At 49.9% G+C, this 23545-nt stretch overlaps 1 protein-coding gene across 1 annotated transcript in view; it reads right to left on the reverse strand.

Annotated features, from left to right (window-relative positions):
• LOC123988450 overlaps window positions 1-23545 on the reverse strand; it is a 168967-nt gene that overhangs the window by 94124 nt on the left and 51298 nt on the right. The window contains exon 2 of the mRNA XM_046288606.1: window positions 17504-17570. Coding sequence (XP_046144562.1) covers window positions 17504-17570 — 67 coding nt within the window. The remainder of the gene's footprint in view (window positions 1-17503; window positions 17571-23545) is intronic.

Consider the following 23545-nt stretch of genomic DNA (forward strand, 5'->3'; position numbering starts at 1 on the left):
AGTTTCATCCAAATTCCATGCTCGTTCAACTGACCGATAAATCAAGCAGCCTCTATCCTCCCGGGCAATTAACGTGCGGAGGAATTTCCAGGCTATTGAACGCTCGCCATTGGGGATTCAAAGGTGCCGAAAGGCGCGTCGATGGAAAATGAAATGGAACACGCGTTTTGTCAAGATCGTAAGGTAAATTCGCACGCAGAAGGAACTAAATGCTAAAGGAACAAGGACCTGCCGCCGCATGTTTCGGTTTAAGTTCCTTCCAGCGGCACCTGGCGTTCAGTCCTTGAACCTTCGGGGCCGCGCCTTCCGGGTACCAGGGACCCACACCCACACACACCTACACGCAAACGTAAAAGTACACTTGTACAGAGAGTGCGGCTCGCACACACGTGTTCTCTCCCCCGCAGCAAAGGCAAAGGCAGTGGCGTAGCCAGTATGTAAATCAGTTCGTTCCTTCGGCTTCGCCACGGACTAGCCGCACCGTGAAGCGGTGCTGCGAGGGAGGAAGGAAAGCTCGTCGAAGATTCGCCTTCTTCGATTTCGATTAGCACGAACCGACGTACGCTGGGATCGAGCGTGAACAAGCGACCAGCGAGAGGGAATTCGAGAAGGTAAGGAATCGCGATCCTGGATAGGCGAATTTCTTTTTCTTATTTCTGTTTGATTTTTGTGAGATTGGAAATTGCGATTTGTAAATTCTGGGTTAAGGAAGAAGATCGGAAAAAAGGCGCCAATGGAAGCACCCTGTGGCACGCGTTGCTACAGGAAAACACCCTCTCGAGCAGGATTTAGATGTTCCGTCATTTCCTGGCATCCACTTCCCGATACGACACGTGTCCCCCAGTCACGGTAGTCGTAATGCATCTCAAAACGAGGGGGAGAAGACGATTTATTAGGAAGCAGGAGTGTAATGCACCTAACGAAACTAGGATTCTATAAATATTCATCTACACCAATGTTTTTCATTCATATTTATCCTTTCTATTAATAAAAACCATTTCTAACTTTTAAAAGTGTACTTATTTCAAACGCAGTCATTAATGTTGACCTAATAAATGAAACGGTGTAACATAGTGGACTCCTTTCACTCAAACTTTACTAGAAGGCATTGAGGGGCGACATATGCAACATATTAGATCCGTCGAGATGAAAAAATCAAAGTACAATACCTGTGCAAGAGAGTAACAAGACGCGTGTCACAGGTACGAAGACAGGCTTGAGTAAATGATAATGTCAAGCGGTTACCCTTTCTCTTTTTCGCTTTCGGGGCTGCCGCCGCGACGCGACGGGAACACGCAGCTTCGTGCGAGCACAAATGAGCCCGATGTTCCATCTGGTCGACGTGAATCCTGGTGCATGTCGCGAGCCCACGCCCAGAATTCCCGATCCTCTACATCACCCGGGGCCACCAAATGATATTGTTGCCCCGAAATCTCGCCGTTCCCCCCGTTACACGCGGCGAATCCGACGCCAGAAATCGGCGGAACGAGAATTCCATCGCTTGTACCGTGAAACACGACATAAGATTCGAAATACAAGGAAGGGAACAGATCCACCGATCCTCTATAGTGATTCTCAATTCGTCGGAAATCGATCGGTGAAACATATCGTTTTTAATGAACAAGGCTAATTATCGATAGGCGTTAACGTTTTGGAATTCAATAATTGGCGTTTCGAATCATTGAACGTACGAGATGCGATTCAGAAGCTATTAGCGTCGAAAATAAAGCGATCTCTCGATACGATCGGTTTCTCTCGGCTCTCAACTGCCTTATTGTTTCTAGACGTTGCTCTTTGGGCGTGGAGATCGTATCGTTAGATTCACATGTTGCGCCCGTCCTCTCCGTTGATTCGACAATGTCTGAGCGCGGAAGCTGAAAGGTCACGGAAGACACCTAAGTGGAAATGCAAATAAATTACTGCGACGGCCATGCCCACGATTATTGCGCCACCCCGTGCATAACCGTCGATTTGTAATTATAATGCCGCAATTAGAAGGCTGTCGTGATCCTGAGAGATCTACCGGCCCGATCGCAAGGACGATTACGATCGGACCGCCGTGTATAGCCGATCTAAGCTTAATCTTAAATGTAAAGTCTCCTCCCTCGTTTGACCCGCTCGTCGCGGTTGGGTCTTGGGAAACTAGGAAGAGAATCCGACGACATACACCGTTAGTTTTTTCAATTACCCACCGGTGAGCTACGATGGATTGTCGCAAGACAGCTTGATGACTTGTTTAGAACCCCATTGACAGCTGATCCTGGCTCATTCGAGACTCAACATTAAATCTGTCTTATTTCCAGTGAGACCGATTGTTTAATTACACGATAAATCCTAGGTTTTCCATGAAAAGAGCTTTCGAATAACACGATCGCGAGTGGTCGTGAAAAAGTCCTGAACAATAAAATCCAAGTCCGAAGGTAAGAAACGATATCGAGGTTTAGTCGCCTATTCTCTGCACCATAGAAACCGCATCAACCTCCCACCATGATCTAACCGAACAGTCTATGGGGTTGTTCGAGCCGGAGGATAGAGAGTGTCGGCGAGTAGTGCACTTGGAGACTTAACGCGATGCACTTACGAGCACGTGCCTTAGGAGCGTAGGTGATTCGATAAAGGTTCTCGCGCATGTACGTCTCAATGGTGGTCGAAGGATGGGTCCAAGTCGAGGGAAGCGGAAAGGAGCGGAAGAGAAACAGAGCGCGAAGGCGCGAACGCAGCGGTGTACAAGGGTTTATGTAAAACGGCATTCCACGTAGTGGTGTCTACTCAATCCTTATCTAAAGCAGTTATATAGAGTCGTTGGAAGTCGCGCCTTCTTCAGAAGGTAATGCACGGCTCGGTTCCTCTCGCTTCCTTGAACAGAACCTATCTCTCCGCTTGAATCCTTCGCTCACACCAGTGCGTCTCCCGCACCGGTCTCTGCACGCATCCGAGTATTTGCCCAGAGTGCTCCACCCGGTATTCCATCGGTTCGAAACGACTCTCCTCTTCCGAAGCGCAGCGAACGCTTTCGAACTCGGCTGCAGGGTTATCGAAACACGGCGAAAGCTAGCCTGGAGTTCTCCAGAACAGGCTGCGATCAAGCCGTAACGCGGCTATACGAGGATGGTTCATCCTGATAAAGATATCTTCGGTTAAGCTACGATTCCGATGCGGCCAACCTCGGCTCTAGCTTGTTCCACCGTTTCCAGGTACCTGTAACGTTGCACCGGTGCATCGTGCACGCGGAACTCGAGCTCCAGATAACCGATGGAAAAAATCACCGAGAGGTTTTTCTGACCGTGTACTTATGCAAGTACGTGGAAGCAACGAGCGTGGCATCGATTTCGAATCAATTAACCTTCGACGAGAGTGGAGGACCGTCGGATACGAGGAGGGCAACGTCTGTTCGATCCTCGGAGATAGAAACGCTTAAGTCGCCCCGAACGAGCGGTCAGCTCGTTAATATCGCATCGTCGGCTGTTTTAAAGCCGCGGACAGGTGATTAAACGAGAAGAAAGACATCATTTGTCGCGTATCTGAACCTCGATCAGCTCGTTTTACGACGTTCCGTTCGAGATAGAGGGGAACGTACCGCGGACGATGAAAGAAGAAAAAAAAAGAGAAAAGAGTCCTGTTGCCCTCGATTCGATTGGACCCCAGAGCATCGTCTGGCCGGTCGACCCCTCGCACGTAGAAAGGCGTGTCGGAAAAAGTTCCAGATTACGCGGTGAGTGTAAGTTTAGTGGCATCGTAAACCGGTATCTTTACCGTCCGACGCCCACGCGTCCACGCACTATCCTAGAGCGATCTGCCTATCAACCGGCGTGAAAACTCGGTTTAACACTCTCGCGTACTTACTGAGCCTTTCGTGACAAGCATCCTGGCCTCGGCCTTACTTGCATCCTGGCTCCCAAGCGCGGCTATACGTCTCCTCAACATCGCTGAACGGACGACCCATAGAAACGATTAAGTTCCATTTACATTCAATCGTACCATTACGGAAAGTGGGTTCAAGGGAGTCGTATTTGGCGAAAATTAACGCTCTCAAAGATTACACGAAAAAGGAAATTTCGCGCAATGGTACAGGACCACCTGTGCCAGCGAACCGGATGTTCCATTGACCATTGTCCAATTCCGTAGGCGGTTCCATCCCGGAACGTAGCTCAACGAGACTTTAAATAGAGTTTAGTTACAGCTAGTCAGCAGGCAAGATCGACGACTCATTGTCAGGTACGCTGGTCTTTGACGGCTTCGAAAAGGAAGAAACGAAGGAAACAGGATTTTTCCGTGAAATTTTCCTCGCACAAATATCGCTCGAATCTCCGTCTACTTTTCAACGTAAAGGAAAGGTGTACTCAGGCGTTGGCAAATAAACAGCCACCTTTCTTCGGGGTATCCGCACAGAAATTGACCTGCTATTTTTCCTTGCAAATCGCTTTCGAACAGCGTTGAAAGGTCTCTAGACGATGATCGAGCCGAGACGTTGCAAAGAAAACACGAGGCATCAACGCGTTGCCTGGGGAAGAACACTGGCCAACGTTAGACACGGTGCTAATGGATTAGTTCTACGCTCGCGCTGCAGCGCGTGGACCGTCTGTTAGGGATCGATTGCACCTCTGGAAAGGAAAGCTAGGCGCGTGGTCTGTATTTCACGGTTTACCAAAAAATTAGCCATTAATTTACGCCCAGTCTACGCTCGACGGCCCGAAGGGTGTTCCTTTCTCTTAATGAATAGCCTGTCGGTAATCGCAGCCCACATGGTGTTCCTACGAGGATTACCACGGAATTTCGGAACGTTTCCTTCTCTTTTCTCGAGAAAAATGCAACAGACGAACGATGGACACGCGTACAGAACGAATATTTGTACGTGTGATTACGATGATCCCCGGGAAGTGTGTCTTAAGAAGGGTTCGTTCCTGTCTGTCGCGAGAAAACATTGTCGGATCAAGCGCGAGAAAAACGACCCATTAGCCAGTCAAAGCTGGTTTCGAGGATTACCAGCGACGTATAAATATTTTAACGAGAAACGTTATTCGAGTATTTGAAACTTTGTACAAGTCGGTAAATCCTTCGAATAATTCCGTTCGAAGTATCCTGTTATTTTTATCAGATGCCTAATGTAAAAGATAGAAATTACATTCCGAATGCATGAACGAGATTTGCATGAAACAAGACACATAGTTAATCGGGTCACGCAACTTACTTGTTCATTTTATACAAAGATATTAGATCTCCAGTCAACCCACGTTCGTGCAAGGTCGACACCTTGGGTGTGCTCATTATATGGTCATAATTACAACATTCTAACGAGCATTTTATAAACTCTGCATCTGAATTCATCAACAGGTATTTTCTATAAGAGACCAAGAGAGGAGAGCGCAGCGTGGTGACAAGGCGTTAACGAAGCTACCCTCCCTCGAGTATTCTTCGCTTTCCTCGCGAGTCAAGCGGATCATCAACAGTGGTCGAGCCGTCTCGTAACTTTCATCGTAATTATGAATTTTTACGAGGCAGCTAGTCGGTGCGCCGGTGCAGGTGCGATAGAGATCTCTTTCCGTCGAGACCACCAGCGCACGTTTCTGTAACCAGCTGAACCGGCGGAGCGTTCACGGGGCTCGTTCCATTAGCCATCGGCGTGCGCCGTAAGACCCCACAACCGAGAGATAACCCTTCTGTCGGCGCGTCGAAATATTTTAATTCCCCGTGGATGGAAACGCCTCGTTCTCTCGCCTCGTCTGCGCTAACTCATCCGCCGCGCCGGTACCGGCCGAACCAAATTACGATCATCCGCGTCGAACGAGGCGTGGTTTCTTGTAAATTCCATCCTGATAAAAGGCCCCGAGAGGCGGCACACCGGCAACTATGTCGCGTTAGATGTATCGAGGTCGCGTTTTCACCTCGAGGTGCCAGCTCCTCGCTCCACGAAGGTTATCCGCAAACAGGCACAATACCTCGACCACGCGTATCCATTTTTCCACATTGCTGAATACAAGCTATGCCCTATCAACTAATTCTGATCTGGATATAGATCGACATCACGGAATAATCCGTGAAGCGGACGCGTTCGTGATTAGCGGTTACTATGCGTAAGATAAACGCTTGAATTTTTCAATTCCTCTATCGGGGTTGACGATTTGCATCGAGACATTCTCGAGTCTCGGTTATCTTTAGCGACTGTCAATCAGAAGAGTTGAAATCATCGAACCTGCGAGTGCTAAACCTGGATACCCTTGCTAAGTCGCGAAAGAAACGCAGGCATCCGCGATCATAAAACGAGGATCTTAGAAGCGGTCGCGATGCTGCGAGACGTTATTGCGCAACACTTAAAACGACCATGTCCGTATCATCCCGCGCGCCTCCCCGAACGAAGATAAACAATGCACCAGGGATTCTCGGACTCTCGAACAGGATATGGAACTTGAGAAGTCGACTGGTCCGGACGGTCAGTTAAACGGTGGGTACGCGAGCGTAGAGGATGAGTACCGACTCATAACGCTCGCGCGTATCTCCCTCGCCGTGCCACAGGGAGATTCCGGATAAGATGGCGCCGTGGGTGGCCTACTCGGCCGGTAAGTAGTAAACGCCGAAGCGGACACGTAACCGCGGCCACGAGGTGCACTTACGCCTTTTTTCGCGCCTCGCTACTCTCCGGGGCGAGTTAACGAATCAAGGGCAGCTCGTGATGACAATACTCGTTTAGGATGTCCAGAAGAATCCTTCGTTTTCAAGTAATCTAGGATAGATTAGATAGAAATTTCAAGTCTTCCGTCAGTTCTGAGTCACCGAATTATCCAGCTATTATTCATCGTAGGGATTCTTCGTTTGTTATTCGATAGATCATAAAGGAATCGCTCTGCAAACACTCGTTGCACCGTTCGGTTACCCGAGATTGCTGCAGGTAGATGGAAGCTGTCGGTGCACGGCATATAATTACAGGATATTTAGTAGGCATTCGGGTGCACCTGTGAGTAGGTACCCTCTCAAGGTGATCGGTACGGAAGGCGAGAGGGGTTTGGGTACACGAGGCGAGGAATAAAATAGCCAGGCGTAGGCGAGTGTCCGGTTCCCTTTGTGCCCGCTACCTGTCTTAAGACATCGTCCTCCCTCTCCCCCATCGCCATCTTCCACGTCCCCGTCTCTTTCTTTTTCCTTGCACGCGCGTATTTACCGGAGAGGAAGAGGAGGCCAGATCCTTTGATAGCACGGCATTCTTGCCCATTCGTCAGACATTTGATAGCTTCACGTGGGAGCCGCGGAATTCTTCGTGGTGGCTACCTTTATCCTCCCTCGGACCTCTTCGGCCGCGTTCGTGTGTCAGGTAGGTGGTTTCGTAGCATCGATGCCTCTTCGATACTTCTCGACTAGCAGCCATCTTTTTCGCCTGCTGCCATTGCTAGGTTAACTTACGTCCAGGCCGGAGGCTCGTATCTTACCGAGTTAAACTATACAAGCTCTACTCCTCTCCCAGACGATTCGCTGGTACAAATTGTTCCAGCATAGCTACGTACCCGCTGAGTTACACACTGGAGCCCTCCCTTTGGGGAATCTTTGGAATTTTCCCGGGAAACGACGCCGAGCCGGGGGCATTAACGGTACACAAAAGGTGGATGAAGAAAAACGTTGCTGTTCGCTTCCGCTTCTATTCTACTGAAGCCGGTGTTATCGTTTGATAAATAATAGGGGATGCCAAAGTAGCAGCAGGCCGTTTCGAAACCGCGGCTACCCGGACATTCAGCACGGTGAAATAATTAATGGCCACGTTCCCTCGGTGCCTGTTCTTCGCGGATTTCGTTGTAACCCGCGAAAGTTACGCGTGTTCGTCAACTACGCAGAGTCGTGCGGGGACGGCCAAGTCGGTGGATGCTGCTGCTCGCAGAGGAATTTGCATAGCGGTTATCGTGCCGCGCGACATATGCTGGCGACTACCTAGAGGCAGCCAGCGACTGGCACGTTTGCGCCGGTGGACACGGCCACGGAACGCATAAATAGAAGCGTACGCATAATGCACGTAATATATTTGTAGATCGCCGTGATACCGGCGTACCGTACGCCGAAGCGACGCGATGACCCTGCCACGCCACGCTGTGCCACGCTAGACTGCACCATACCCTTGGGGCTAGAACCGTGGTCATCTCTGTTCCGCTCGCGGTGCCATAGCACGCCATGTGGTGGGAGACGGCATATGGGCACGCGCCCACGATCTGATAACGTCGGCCTCTTCAATTGACTACAATCATGGGGGTTAGATATTAACTCGCGGGGAATCTCGCGCGCCGACGTCGATCGAGCCTGGGACGAGGCCCGGGGAATTTTCATGTAACGAGAACCTGCATTTGACGCTGGTTATCGCGATGTCCAAGGGAAATCGAGGCGGATAAACGCGTCGTTAGCGAACGGGTTACGTTCGATGGGTTGTTTGTTAACAAGCGTTATTTTTCTAACACATGGCACGCGGTTCGTTAACCCTGCGGGAGTCCTTCCAAGGTATCGTTAGAATGGTGTAACATTTGTTTAAAATTGTTCGTTATTTCTTGAATTATCCGAACCATCTATAGATCGCTCGATGATACGGGCAATCGAATAACTTGTGCTCGGTATATCTTCATTAATCGAATGTAGGAAGTTTTTGCTCGAGACACGCGGAGAACCGGTTGATGGATCGATTGGTCGGGCATGCATCGTCATCGATTACCAGGACATCGAATGTGTAGCGAGGGAGCGATTCATTAGAATCAATTTCATGCCCAATATGGCAGGCTCGCTTGACCGGCTGGCTCCTTGTTTTTGTCAAATTAATCGACCAACAATTACCGCATTAGACGAGCCAAGTGGCGTACCAACATTTCTCGTGTCAGTTGGCTGGACGGGCATGCAACGTGCTGCAAAGGGAAACCGCGACGTATCGTGACGACAGTTACGCTGCCGTTTGTTAAAAACAGGGCGGGCACGTATGGCACGCGCAACGAGAAACGCACCGGTGCTCGTCCCTCTATGAATTATCACCTAACACAAGGTAAAAGGGTTCGCGACCGGACACGTGACATTCGAACTCGCAACAACTGCGGCAATTTCGAGACAATCGTGAAACGGTTAATTAGAAATTTCAATATTACTTTGAATTTTGCGGTTTTTGTTCACGGAAAGCCTCGCCTAAGGGATTCATGAAAATCAATCGCGATCCGCCTTTCTACCAAGAGCCCTTTTCTTTCGTGATTGAGTCCTCCATTAGAATTTCGGCCCGCGGCGAGTTCGTTTAAGCAGGATCTCACGGTTGCGGAAGAATGCGATGGACGAATCCAGCTGGAGGCCACTGGGTTTCGAGAAAACGAGAGACATCTCCATATTTTCCCAACCGGAGCCAAAACACTTTCAAACAAACGCGGTGGCGAAGAATAGGCAGGAGTTGCATCAGCAGAGAAAGGAGACTTCAGCTCGCGCTGTTAGCCCCGGGAAACTAGAAAAATCCCACAGTTCGAGATGCACCGGAGACATTATGCTTCTGATTGGCATTGGTCCACAACAGTCGTGGACAAAGCACCTTGCATTGTGCGGCTGTCAAAGCCCGAGGGCCCAACGCTGGCCCCCTGATTCGAATCGTAACGAGATTATTGTAGGCGTTGAGCCATAGAGAATGAGTCTCACAATAAGAGCCTAAGAATCCTACCCTCGTCCTTTTAAACTCTGTTGCCAAACTGCTGCCTGTTTTCCCTCCTTTTCCCTTCCCATACGCGTTTTCACCCTCTCTTACCTCCCGGCGTATCCCAAGTCTGAAAGCACCGGAAGGCGAGAGAAGGACGAGGTATACGCCTCGAAGTTACGATAACCCCCGGTGGCAAAGAGGAGGAATATTTGCACGGTGATGCAATTTCGCTTGGGTCACCATGAATCCGGCTTACGGCGCGTAAAATATCGGACGAGAGCGACTTCGGCCGGCACATTTTTATTACCCTCAGCCCGGATTAACGGTTCCCGATCTCTCGATCCTCAGCTTATCTTCCTTGTCCCCGTATCCTGGATCACTCGAAAAAATATGGAACGGCCTTACGGAACAAGCTCGAGGTCGTCCCGATCGCGACGCGGCGCCTACTTTATGCACTCGTAAAACGAGCTGTATTTACGCGTTTATGATACACCGACGCCGATGCGTTTTTACCATTTGTCAGTTTGTAAATCGATTTAACGTCCCTTTCGCGGGGTCCTGCGGAGCTTTTAAATATAGATCATCGTCAACGGTGCCGGTCAATTAACATCTCGTCGAACACGGGCCACCCAGTTTCCGTCACGCGGGTACTCTCTCCGGAGGCTCGCATTCGTGCAACGCGCGATTAACGTGTACCAGCGCGTAGTATGCTCGCCGGCTAGCCACGGTGCGGCAGATCTACCTGCTGGATCGTTCCCAGCAGGGGGCTCGGGGCACCATAATTTCACCTTTGCCTTCCTCCGGCGTCATTAAGAGACGCGTGTTGCGCGTTAGACACCGGCTACCAGCGGACAAGCTCGTTGGACGTAATCGTGACGAGTCCTCGTTATCTCCTCGCCATCGTCTACCTGACTTTCCGACCAGATGACACCTAGCCGGATCTTCCGTCTGCAGTGTCACCCGACCCGTCTCCTCCCTTCCGTGAATCGTTCCTCGAAAATGATTATCGATCACTGCGTGTACGCTGTTGTTTCTACTCGACGTCATTCCGGCCTAAAGATAGATGAGTCACTAACGAGGTTCGGTCGAAAGGAATTAACGAAACGAGGCTGAGGGCAAGGTACACGCGACGAGGAACTGCTATTCAGCTAGGCTTATCTCGGTCTCGCGATCGTCTTGACTAGTAAGGGCGTCATTTATCGTTGATTGCGATTAATTAGCCTCTCACGAGCATCTCCGCGACGCATCGGAGACGGCTGGTTAACAATCCTCTCGGTTCCTTGTCGATTCACGGCGCCAGTCTCGGTTCGCGCGAGACGAGCCGAAGAGGGTAGCGTAATTCCTCCTACCTCGAGACTGGTAAAAGTGCAGAAAACTCCAGGGAAGCATGTATAATTAGCAATATCGCCGGGAACATCGACGGGATGAAAAACCGCTCAGCCACGTAGAAACCTGACGCTTAGCCTGTTCCGTCCGAACGAACCCCAAGCCCGTGCATGTCCAATTAATTCAATGAGTGAATCAGTCCCCCACCCCGTCCACTGACTCGCCATGTAACGTTTTAATGATGCGCCCTGTCCAGGCCAGATGACTCTCGATGCTTATCTACCCTACCCTATTGCCACCAGCAGGCACACCCCTGCGACCCATCCCCTAAAGTCGAGCACGTGCCACGCTGGAGAAACGCACATGTGACGGAATACGCGATTGCTCGTTACCTCGATGTCAACGAGTAGTTACTCCACGATAGGTCGTTCATTAAAAAGATACGAAATGTTTCTGGAAAATTTTTACTTATTATTTGGAGCATCTTCTCCGAGAATATGAAACGTGAAAGGAAAGCGTGTTGAAGCAGCCTCGACGAGACAGCGAGGGTCCCGGCGATTTTGTCGTCGGCGATAATTGAGAATGACGTACGTGTTCGCGCGACGGCGGCGGCCTTTCAGATCTCCTCGAGACGCCGAGGGTGGGCGTACTAGAAACGTCGTTGCCCGAGATTATATGCACGCCCGTTATATACCGCGAGAAAGGTGCAGTGCGAGAGAAATAAAAAGAGACGAAAGGAGAGAGAAAGAGAGATTGGCAGACACGCACGTGGTGAGGCTCGGCTGGTGGAATACGTATTACCTCGGGGTGTCGGAATTATTGCCCCGTGGGCCGTGGCTGAGCCGCAAATGGGACAGGTTGTTTCGCGTTGGTGGAAATGGCCGATAAATTGCGGAAATTAAATCGACGCCATCGGCTGTCGATAGCCGTCCCGCGAGCACGACGTACGAGGGCCGTCGGCCACAAAGAAAACCAGGACTCGTGGATTTCAACTTCCTACCTGGCCGCGCGGTACATGCGCGTATCTGGATACATAATGATCCTGCTGGACCGCTCCGACCATCCCGAAAGAGATCGCGTACGTCAGCTTTAGGGGGGCCGATATTTTCAGCTGTCGTCGATACACGAATGCCGAGTTATCGCCACGGGAATTCTATCTATTGAAACATCTGACGATACGATTTAATACGACTTGTGCAATTATATTCGTAAAATTGAAAGCCATAGTCAGGTACCCGAAATTTTCAGGTTTAATAGAGTTAACGACGATGGACACAGAATTCTCCCACGAATCGTGCAACGTTCCCTCCAAAGGGACTTCTCCAGAAACGAAGTCACGAATGTCCGTTAGGCGTAATAACTTAGAATAGAATCGGTAACGAGAATTTCCATGAAGCTTCGAATGATGTTTCCATCACGAACGCGTTGCGTTCGAGGGAGTCTATTGGCAGGGACAGCGAAGCGGTGGCCAGAACGGCGTCGCTCTCGAAGATCCGATCGTGTTTAAAGGTACACCGGGCATAGCGTGCGGAGTAAATGTTCCAATCGTCGTCGTGGCCTGTCCACAAATTATTCCTCGTGTTCAGCACGATGCGCAGCACGAGTTGGTCACATCCATACGATACATCCACACACACGACCTTGGTGCATAGGTGCACGAGGCGGCCGAGAGTTCAGCGGCGCCGGTTGCAGCGGGTGCAGCGACTCTTCGAGTCATTCCGAGAACCGAGGTATCACGTCTCGGACTCGTAGAGTCCCCGTCTTGTCCCGTATGCCACGATCGACCTAGCTGGACTCGATCCAGGGTCCAGGCTGGCGTGGATTCGAACGGTCGGCCGAGAAAAGAATGATGGTAGAGAAGAAAAGAAACGAGGATGAACGGAGTTAGCGAGGAGGATCCGAGGAGACAAGGAGAGAAAATAAAGAAAGGGATTGCTTGCACCACGTGTGCCCAAGTTGCCTCGTTTCCTTTCCTCTCGTTTCGTTTCGTTTCGTTTCGTTTCGCTTTGCTTCGAGGGAACCAGCAGTGAAGGTGCTCTCGTTTGTTCCTCGTTTCGAGTCGTGTCGTCGTTCGCGTCGTCAGGAGCTCGTGCAAGCTGGCCACGCTCTCCTATCTCTCATCTACCGTCCACCTGTATTCCCCGTATTGTCAGCACGTGGAATTCCGTAGAAATTAACGATTGACCCCCGCGAGAGTCTCCTCCTTATCTGACTTGCTCGATCATCCTATAGAACGCGACTGTGGCCTGCGCAGAGAACTGCACACGGCCTGCCTTACCCTTGCGAGCTGCTATTCACGGCTAGCGATCGCAGATATTATACACGACGCCGAAGGTGAACGCGACGGTAGAATAGAATTTGAATAAGTATATCGTTGCTTGACGCGCTTCAGGGCTTGAAGACATAATACCGATGCCGCGGCTGCGTCTAATCTCGCCAATTAATTACAGCCCCGTTCCATCCGTTCGTTCTTTCATGAACTTTGCAAAATTCTTCGGCTACGATCATTGAATAAACCAACCGCGATAAGACGAAGCGACTTCTTTTCTTGGGGTCTTCTTATTTTTGCCTCGGGGGTGGAATTCATACGGCTGGAAAGTGAATTTGTACACGAGTATATGAATAGGTTCCAGTTTCGTAATTGAATTTCCTGTTAAACGATCGCGCGAAATGCGCTCGCATTCGCACGTTCGAAACGAATGAAAACGACCGCATCATTCTCCGAGCACGGAGTCGAGAGTCAAGGCCCCGCAATGACAGGGTACTCGTGATACGTTGCATCTCGTTCTAAAATGTAACAGGCCCCGCGAACCTTATGTTTTCGTTGCTTTATCAACCAGGTGTATCTTGGGAAAGAGATACCTCGTGGGGTGAAGGACTGATCCCCTGGGTGGAAACCACTTGCACGTACCAGAATGACGACGTGAAAGTCGAAATAGAATCGTTTCGGTAGCGCTGCACGGATAAAGGTCGAAGAATGTATTTTAAGAGACAACTGTCGCCGTAAGAAAACAAACTCATTATTTTTATTTATGAGAAACGTGCAGACATTTGCTGCGGTAGGAACGATTCAAACCTTCTGACCTAAATCTACGAAATCTGTATAACTTGGAATCGAAAAGAAAAAAGTGATATTAACATACGTGGTCTGAAAAGTAGCGAGGTGTACGAAAAAAGCACCTGTTTGTCACGCGTGGGCAGAGGCAAGGAAGAGCACGATTTGTAGCGAGGAGGACGACCAAGTCGTAACCCCGAAGAGGCGACCGCGCCCATATCGAGCGACAGCCCGTTAAGCCCACTCTGGACTCCATCCAGATATCATCGCGAATGCTAAACAGAAGGGCAACTTTCCTCCCTCGTTCTCCTCTCTCGGCTTTCGCGAGGCCGGACGACTTTCGTACCGATGTCGCAGCGACCTTTGTGTGCGAACCTGCACCGAAACTGTTGGCGATTTCCAACGGACGTTTTATCGACTTCTGACGCATGAGATTCCATGCGAAGAAGATCGAGCCCGGTAATGCGAGCATGAAACGAGGAAACGATGATTCGAAGCGCATCGCCGATAGCAAAGTCGATAAGGGATTACTGTCCTTAATCGAACAGACTCGCTGGCCCAATTTGAATTTACAAGAGTCGTTCTATAAATCGCAGGCACGGTCATCGCGGAATAAAGCGAATCGATCTGAAGGATTACAGGATTTCAATGGATTCTTCGATGGAAAAATTGGAACCAAGTTTATTAAACCCTCGGGCTAGGAATTATGCAGAAAACTACTTCGCGTTAACGGTACTCCCGGTTTATTTGTAGAAGGTGCGGCGATTTTCACGTACGAAAGCGAAATCTGCTAAAATCCGAAGAAACGAGCCGCGTATAATTTTCTCTCGCTACCACCTGCGCGGATATTTTTATGTCGCCACGTGGGTGGACGAGGAAAGAAACGCGCGTCTCTTTGTTACGAAGGAAAACGTAGGCGGCCGTATAGGTCGCGCCAGGTTCGCAATACATACCCGGTACCATCGTCATCCTCGTATCACGGGCAAACACCACGAACGTATAACACCGCATTATAATATATCGCGCGAATAAAATGATTTTCAGTGGCCCCGAAGGATTTCGATGGGACGTTATCGACACGACCTTCGGAAAAAAAACCGTTCACCACATTTGTTCGAATCGACCCGATTTTACGGTCTAATAAAAACCTCGGAGAGAATTTTATCGATTATCAGCGAACATGATTCCGCACCGTTACCGATACGAAACGAGAAATTCGTCGAATGGACGCGAAGTTTCGCTCGAGAGCTTACTTAATTTTCAACTTTCTCTATGCTACAGTTTCGAGCTGAAGAAATAAAAAAAGAAGCGCAGACTTGATTCGAGGGCAAGGAGTTAAAATAATGATCGTGCGAACTATTTACCGCGCAACGTGGGCGTGATTAAGTCTCGTGGCAAACGAACCGTTCATTTTCACCGTGTACACTTTTTCTTTCAACATCTCCGCACCTTTCCGGTGTAGTTACTCACAGGAAGTAGGCCGCAGGAAGAGACGAGCGATCGTCAACGCGCGACGAGGGTATTGCAAGTAGGTGTCTCGTACGTGGGCAAGTCAGGAAACGAGGGCACTCGAGGATATCAGAGAGAGATCCCCCTTCATATTAATAGGGACAATCGAGCGTCTGTCACGGGACAATGGCCAGGACTACGCCCAATGGTCGCTTACGTACGTATTGCAATGCGTGTAATGTGCGTGAACTCGGTTCATAAGTTCGCGCGAATTGCTGCGTGCTTCACCGTGTCATACACGTGTCTCTACGACTTCCGAGCGGCAATGCGACATCCGGTGCACCTACCCTGTCAACTTTGCGCCTGTGACATCGGGGCACACCTACCGAGGAAATACGTCGCTTCCTTTCTCGCCATCAGAAGAAAAAATTCCATCTCTATCGCTGAGTTCGTTTATGACATGCTCTCAAAGCTTCCATTATCAACAAATTATATCGCAGACAAATGGAGTTCTACCATATAACTGTCTTCTAAGAAAACACTGGAAATCCTTGAAAACCTTTCAAGAATCTTCCATTTGTCAGTCAGTCTATAAAGCCCAACTGAATTTGAAGAATGCAATAGTCCCTAACGATTTTGGCAGAAGTCAACTCTCGTCCATCGAATTTTTATCGACGCGACACACCTATAAAGATGATCCCGGGCTCTCCATCAGGATTCAATGGGTCTAGAGCCGGTGGAGCGGTGCTGGCAACGAGAGCGCATGGCTCATGTCGCGGTATCTTTGTCGGCAGTGCCGGTTCTTCATCATCGTTTTGCCGATACGAACGGGCCCGTGCGATGAACAGAGGAGCAGAGACGAGCAGTAACGAAAGCGGAGAACAAGAGGACGAAGAGAGAGAAAGATAGACGGTGAACGAGTCTTTAAGATCGTCCCGAGAGACGAACCTGCTCTTACCGACCCGATGGTGCTCATATATTAATTAGTACGAGGAGTCCGAGTTATTATTGGCTGGAAATTAATAGACCCTTCCGCGGATAAATAACCAAGGCCCCCTGCCTCTCCTTAGGTAGCTCGAAACCGTTCCACCTTGCGTCATCGCGGGCTGAACAAGGAACGAGCGAACAAGAGGAGGGAACAAGGGACGTGTTTATTGGCACGGGTCCGACGAGTTTCCTTTTGTCGAACAGATACAAGCAATTAGTTTCATTCGGATTCGTATTTTATGGCGGCGCATCTCGCCGACCATCCGCGTCTTACGATCCGAGATACCACGAGAAACGCGTCCTCTACCAGCAGTAATAAAATTGTCTTTACAGTGGAGGGATTCTGCGATCCTTGGCGTTTCGCGGATCAAACTGCCAATTAATCCTTATGCGAAGTAATCAGCTACTAATGGGCCCAATTACATCTTCGGCACGGTTGTTCGACGATTTATTATCTCCTAAATGTGTTAAATAAAAAGTTGATATGACAAACGCGAGCGCAGTCTCGGTTTCGAATTTCGAAAAACTCACATTTAATAACAATATCCTTATTACTATATCTACATTAGATATAAAGGGTGGCTCGACTCGTTCGTTCGAGTACGGGGGCTGAAATTTTCTCCGGAGCATCCAGTGGATCATTAATCGCCATGGCGTCGACGATGCACGAAGCGAATATCGAATTTCCTGGCGCACCCTCGATTGACTGATACCTCCCATTGTACAGGCATCGTGATCTACGAGGCGCGAACTCGTCGGTATCATTTATAAAACCATTGTCCGGCTTGACAAATGCTCGCACGGTTGAATATAAATGCGCTCTCGCCGCGGAAATTTATGTAACTTTTCCTTAAAACACGTACCGCCGATGAATCGCTCTGATTAGCGAGTTGACGGTTCGAAGGAGCGATTACGTTTGTTCAGAAAGTACATAGAGAATCGTTTAGTTAGCCAGTTAACGATCGGCGAAACGTTCAAGAGATCTCGTTACCGTTACGTCGCAATTGTTCATTTAACGTTTCCGATAGTTTATTTTCTAACTGTCAGATGCTTTGACTCACCGAACAGGTATCCAGGCACGTTGAATATACGGCTTTCCAATGGCTGTCGCGGTCTTGATCGATGTAACTGGAACAAATAGTTGTGATTATTGAAAACTAAGAATCGGAAATTTGTCAGTGTAATTAACTATTGCCATAAATCTCGCCGTCGTTTCTTGTAATTTCTTGTTACGCGAGCAATTGCAATAGTCGTTTAAGAAATATGAAAATCATTAAATCTCGTTCAATGACCGATCGATCGATAAATCAGAGCGTAAAGGGGAAAAAGGTCGGTTTAGGGAGCTAGGGCGCAGGTTCGGAGCAGGTTGCCCGTGATCCGACGAAATCGTGCTGCCGGGCGTGCAGGGTGGTCCCAATGGCTAACCGGAGGACAAACGGTGACACGAGCAACGTGGCTCGCATCATATACCCCCTTCCACGCACCCCGTCGTTCCTCGGCTGCTTGCATCCCTCTCGGTGGACGTCATAACCGTCTAACAAATGGCCGACAGATTAGAACTAGAAACGGTGTCTCCTCCGTGAGAGAGGCGGGCATCGTCGGTGCCTTTCATGAAACTGGATCTGAAGGGGGCCGTCGCCCCTCCCACGCTGTGCAACCATCCAAGATAACAGGGCAATAATTCAACAACTTCACGATACTGGGACACGCGCGGGACTCCTCACCGTGAAAGATTAGTCACGGATACATACGTTTGCGCCGCGCTTCCCTTCCGCTGTGCTGCATCCTTCGTTTCAGTTCGCCTGGCTCTTGGTCGGCGTCGTTTTTCTACCGACCGCACGAAAAGCGTACGTACACACTGTGGGGGCCGGAAAGGCCGGGATCCGGCGACCCGGCGTCGCTTCTTGCCGTCTACTCCAGGCCGGCATGCGACCACGAGCGTGGAAACGATCCACCGGACACGCTTCGCGGACGGAGAGCAACCAGCACCGCGGCCATTGTTTGCGGTACTGTTATATGCAACAGAATATGTTGCCAAGAGTAATGGGGTTTATGACGGTTATTAATCCTCGACGGTTACCCCTTTCGTATCGACGGACCTCCTTTCCGTCTCGATCAAATGGAGATTTAAAAGCAGGACAAATTGCGACCAGCCGGTCGACGCACGTTCCGACTATTCTCTCGCAGGGGGTTCCTCCGGCGAGTGAACACGTGTAGGCTGTAAACACCGCGACAAACAGGAAGATTACGACGATCTTAATTGCACACCGTCGACGAGCACGAGTTCTCCCAAGTGTAACAGCTTTACGACCTCGGTACCGAGTCGGTACGCGAACGTGATAGTACACCGGGGGGGCACGCGACACACATCTTCCGGTACGATCTGCTTCCGCGGGGTCATTTCAGCGATGATGTTTCCAAACGATACCCTGGTATCGTTTCAACAGCTCTGCGACATTTGGAGTTAAGTTTGAAATGACTTCGTCATGATACCAACCGTGAGGTATTCCATGATCCATCGAGAATCCAGCGAACGGTGAAGGTTGATTCGATCGATCACCCAGCAGATATCACGCAGAGAGATCAATACAATCAAGGGACGTATCGAATGATCGGTATCCATGCTAAGAGATCGTGGACCACCCTGACTTGATCGGCCGGGGGTAATTAAGTACTGAAGAGTGATAGGCTGGCGTGACCAACGGTCATACATCGCGCCTCTGCGTTCGTGATCCGATCCGCAGGTTCCCGCTGATCGTTTCGATCCACGAATCGCTTAGCTCGATCGATTTCTTCGATCGATCGAATGGGACAATCGCGTTCAAAGTAATTTATCATGTTTGTAGATCGAAACACTTGTAACAGGGCTATTGATTCGGACGGGGTATCACGTAAGTTAGTAACAACCCTAATTCAGAATATTAACGAGTACATAAACCCTGATGAGCTAATTACAATGCTGAAAAACATGAAAACATTACTCTAAACACTTCAAACTAGAAAAACGATTACCATCAGGAGAATCAGCCTGTGGAAGTTTCAAAGACATAAATTCCTCAAACTCATTAGTCAGATTTTTCATTCGCAATTGTCGAGGCAATGAAAGAACGTCTAATCAGCGATCGTCGAGGATGAAAACATAGGAATTCTCACTTTGCATTTAAATCTCCCTTCTCAGTTTTCTGAGATGCTCATTTGCAGCGGGCGCGCAAGAAATTTCTTATTCCGCGAGTAGAATGGCCGCGGGATACGTTTCTTCTCTTCGTCGAGTCACGTTTAAGCGAATGCGTGCACGCATAGATCGCGTGCGCGAGAATTGTATTCGTACCTTTAAAGACTCGACTGTGCCTTTGTAACTTCGATTTCCTGAATACCGCCTCGTTTTCCATTCCAAGAGATTCTTCTTCCACGCGAAAGTGTGAAGTTGAAATTGCTCTCGTTAAATGCGCAATTTATCGAATAGTTTTGATATCTTCATAGCGGCGTATTCCCCCGGGAACTTTTTAGAACGATCCACTCGTTTCATTTGAGATCGATAATTCTATGGCTGTTCCGCGAACGGGACGTGATATGTGGAAGCAATTTCCACGATCGAGGATCCCATTTAACGTCGGCAGCAGTTATTAAAATGTAATTTTCCGGGTTGTCCGGTTGAAGGAAGGCCAGGAGAGAGGATTTCACGGCGACCGGTGTCGAGTTTAAAGAGTACTGGCGCCGGTTTTACGCGATCGTCGCTCGATACCGCGGCGTTATCAATGGCCCTCGATTACAGAAACGCGCGATAGCGGTTACTACCTTATAAATCAACGACGAATCCGCAGGAGATTCAGCCCCCGATTCGCCGACGAGTTCTCGATTAGCCGATCCCCGATCTCGTCTAAAGCGCGTTCCTCGAAAGAACTTGAAACTCGGATGGTTTGAACCGGTGAAGATAAACGGGCAATTAATCGACGCGATATTTATTCGGCGAAAGATTCATCTCCCGATAATTGGTTGACAGAGAAAGAGTACTCGATACTGGATTTACTCCGAAGACCCTGCGAGATAGAAAATCTAAATCTCACAGTACGATGTCTCTCGAAATCAAACGAGTAATGTGCGAGGTAGATTAAGCGTCGTTTATTTAATGAATCAATGACTTAGGGAAAAGTTTCAGCCTGGAGAAAAATGCTGGTTACGCCAATGACCGCGGTAGTTGTTAAGCTTCGCTAAGCAGAGCGGATGCTCGAGAAAGAAATCTACCTCCGTGTATCTGATCCGAATGGTTTCGATCAATAATCAGAGTTAGAGAACGATCAGTCATGGCTACCGTCCGCAAAGTAGCTCGATGCAGGATGCAACGACCACACACGTCCACGGGAACGATTCCCGACGATGATCGGGTGCTCACGATCGGCTCTCCTCCGTCCCAGGAACGAGCTAGTGATCGCTCAATCATGCGTGTTAGGTGCCGACGATAATTCGTGCTCCGATGGATGCAATCGAGCGCGAGGTCGCAAAAGGTGGTTCGAACAGGTTGCGCAAGACTACCGTTGTCGTGTACACGCTCGATCGGGGAGCCGATAAGTGGCACCGGGAGTCCGCAGTTGGAACATTTTGTTGCTAGTCGACCGGTCGATCTTTGAAGCGACGCTATAATCACCGCAGGATATCCCGCAATACCGATCCATCGAATGGCATCCCCGACTTCTCCGCTCGTGTCCCTGCCGTCAGCCTCTCATTACAGCCTTTCCATCGATGCGCGAGAGACAGACTCTCACGATATCCTCGCGTACACTCGTCCCGGGTTCCCTCGATTTTATAGGACGCCCGTAATACGCTCGATCGCGGCGGTGGATCGTTGACGAAGGAAAAAGAAGTATGTACCGGGTATCGAGTTGCTGCTGGTCCCGGGAGCGAAAGGCGTTAACGATCGGAATCTGTGTTCGCGCGTGCACACAGGGACGAGCTCGAGCAACGATGAATTCATCGCGATTAAGAAGATTGCCGGCCGTGGCCGACCGGTGGACAACTTGTTCCCCTTGTACCCTTTGGTAAATTAATTTACTGCCAGGCTCGAGCAACGTGCTGGAACCGCGCTAGGTGGCTGGTCTCGCGGTTTCGAGGCTTCGGCCAAAGCGCGGAGCAGGTTTCGCGATATGCACCATTGATCCGTTGCAAGGATCATTGGCTCCGCGACGTCTGAGATATATCGTTCAACCTGGAGAGGCGTTCTTTTCTGCGTCGCGGAATTCCGCGGGAACATAATTAATTCGCGGATCGGGAGAGGAAAAAAATCGACAACGTTCGTATTGAAATACGAACGGCTCGATAACACGGGCGACCTTTAAATCGCGAGCTGGTAGCTCGCCATTATCGTGCAAATTAGTTGGCACCGCGGTTGGATAGAACGCGCGGGTCACTCGTGCTTTATGCACCGGTTTCCACGTGCTCCGGACACGACGGGGCTGGTCCGACACTCGTGCTTATCGGCACGGTGCAAATTATAGAAGCTATAAGCGGATCGGCATATCGCGACGAGAGCAAACTGGACCCCGCGATGCATATTCAACGGCAGGCCCCGGGCCAGCCGCCTCGATGCGACAACAATCAGCGAAACAAACCCACTTATGATCAACAAGGGTATACGTCAGCCGTTAGAGCCGCGAGCGTCTCGCGGACAACTTGTCCGCTGAATATTCATGAGCCTCCGCCATGCGCGCCGCACGATCGGAGCCAGCGAAACGCTCGATACCGACGGCCGCGACAGACGGACCTTAGTCGCGATTCCATTGATCTGTCGTCCGTGTTACGCGCGCGCGACGCATCGATATCGCTGCATTTTGATGCACTTCCAGCGGAATCGCGAGCCTGCGGTCTCTATTCCTCGCTGATAGAGACGACAGCGGGACCAGCGATGCCGCTGTTGCCGTATGTCTGACGCTTTCCACGATCGATCGATAGGAATCCGCTTTTATTCTCTTACAGCCAACTACGTGTCGATGCAGGTTGCACTTGTGCCTTGCAACTGCAGCCATTTGTCACTTTGCCTTGGAAGATCGATCGACGAGCATGAAATCGAAGTTCCAAGTGCATCATTCGATATGCGAAAGAGTTTCGGAAGATTCTGGTTTAATTTTTGAAGCAGTTTAATTGAGACACGAGCCAGCATCGATCGCCAGTAACGTATCACTGGAGTGGGATCGTGTTTTACTCACGGCCAGTCCATAAAATCTAGAATTTCACGTCGCTTACCAGAGAAACGAGTCTGCCGTCTCGATATCCGACGCGTGGGTGAGGCTTTGTTCCTAACATCTTTATAGCGGAGAGGAAAGGGCCCGTGGCGGGGTCCGGAAGTGGCCTGCGACACCCGTCCGCACGACACGGGCGCAGCTTATCGATATTAAATTGGCCGTAAATGGCCGGTTATCCGCAACGATGAGCAACCATCGGTCTTCCGGGTCATCCTATTAGATCATGACTCAAGTATACGCGAGCCTCGCTTCTCCTTCTCAAGCATTTGCCTAGCTGACAACGGCTCCGAGGGATCGCGTGTACGTGTGCAACGAGCGCCGTGTGTGCGCCCGGTGATCGTGTCTCGCACGTCCGCGAGGAGGATTGATTTATCACACGCCAAGAGACAGATTGCCGTACGACGCTCGTTCGGCTCCGGAGCAGTTGTGGCCGGGCTTGGTAGGAAGCGAGAGAGAAAAACGATGCAACCAGGTAAAGATGAGGGAATGAGAGAGAGAGGAATCGAGGGGATCCCGCTTCGGAAGCTGATACTCGCCGCTCTCTAACTTGCTTATCTAGCCCTTTCCCGTGTATCGTTGCTTCTGCTAGGGCAGTCCAACGTAAATGGAACGAACGTGCGGTGCAAGCGACAAAGGGCTGCTCGCGGATTTGCCCTTTAACTTGGATTACCTTTCTGTTGGATCTGGAGAACCTCTGTGCATAGAGAGATCTTAATTTGGTAAAATTTAACTGAGAATATTTGTTCAAGGAATATACAGAAGCTGCTCCGCGCGAAAGGGCAGCAGTTTTAGAGACAGGTTGTCCATGGAAGGGAATCAGGTGAAGTTGGTTGGAAGATAAGCAGGTTCAAGGACCAGTGTCCAGCAACC

This window comes from Osmia bicornis, chromosome 14 (assembly GCF_907164935.1).
Source record: "Osmia bicornis bicornis chromosome 14, iOsmBic2.1, whole genome shotgun sequence".
In the NCBI taxonomy this organism is placed as follows: Eukaryota; Metazoa; Arthropoda; class Insecta; order Hymenoptera; family Megachilidae; genus Osmia; species Osmia bicornis.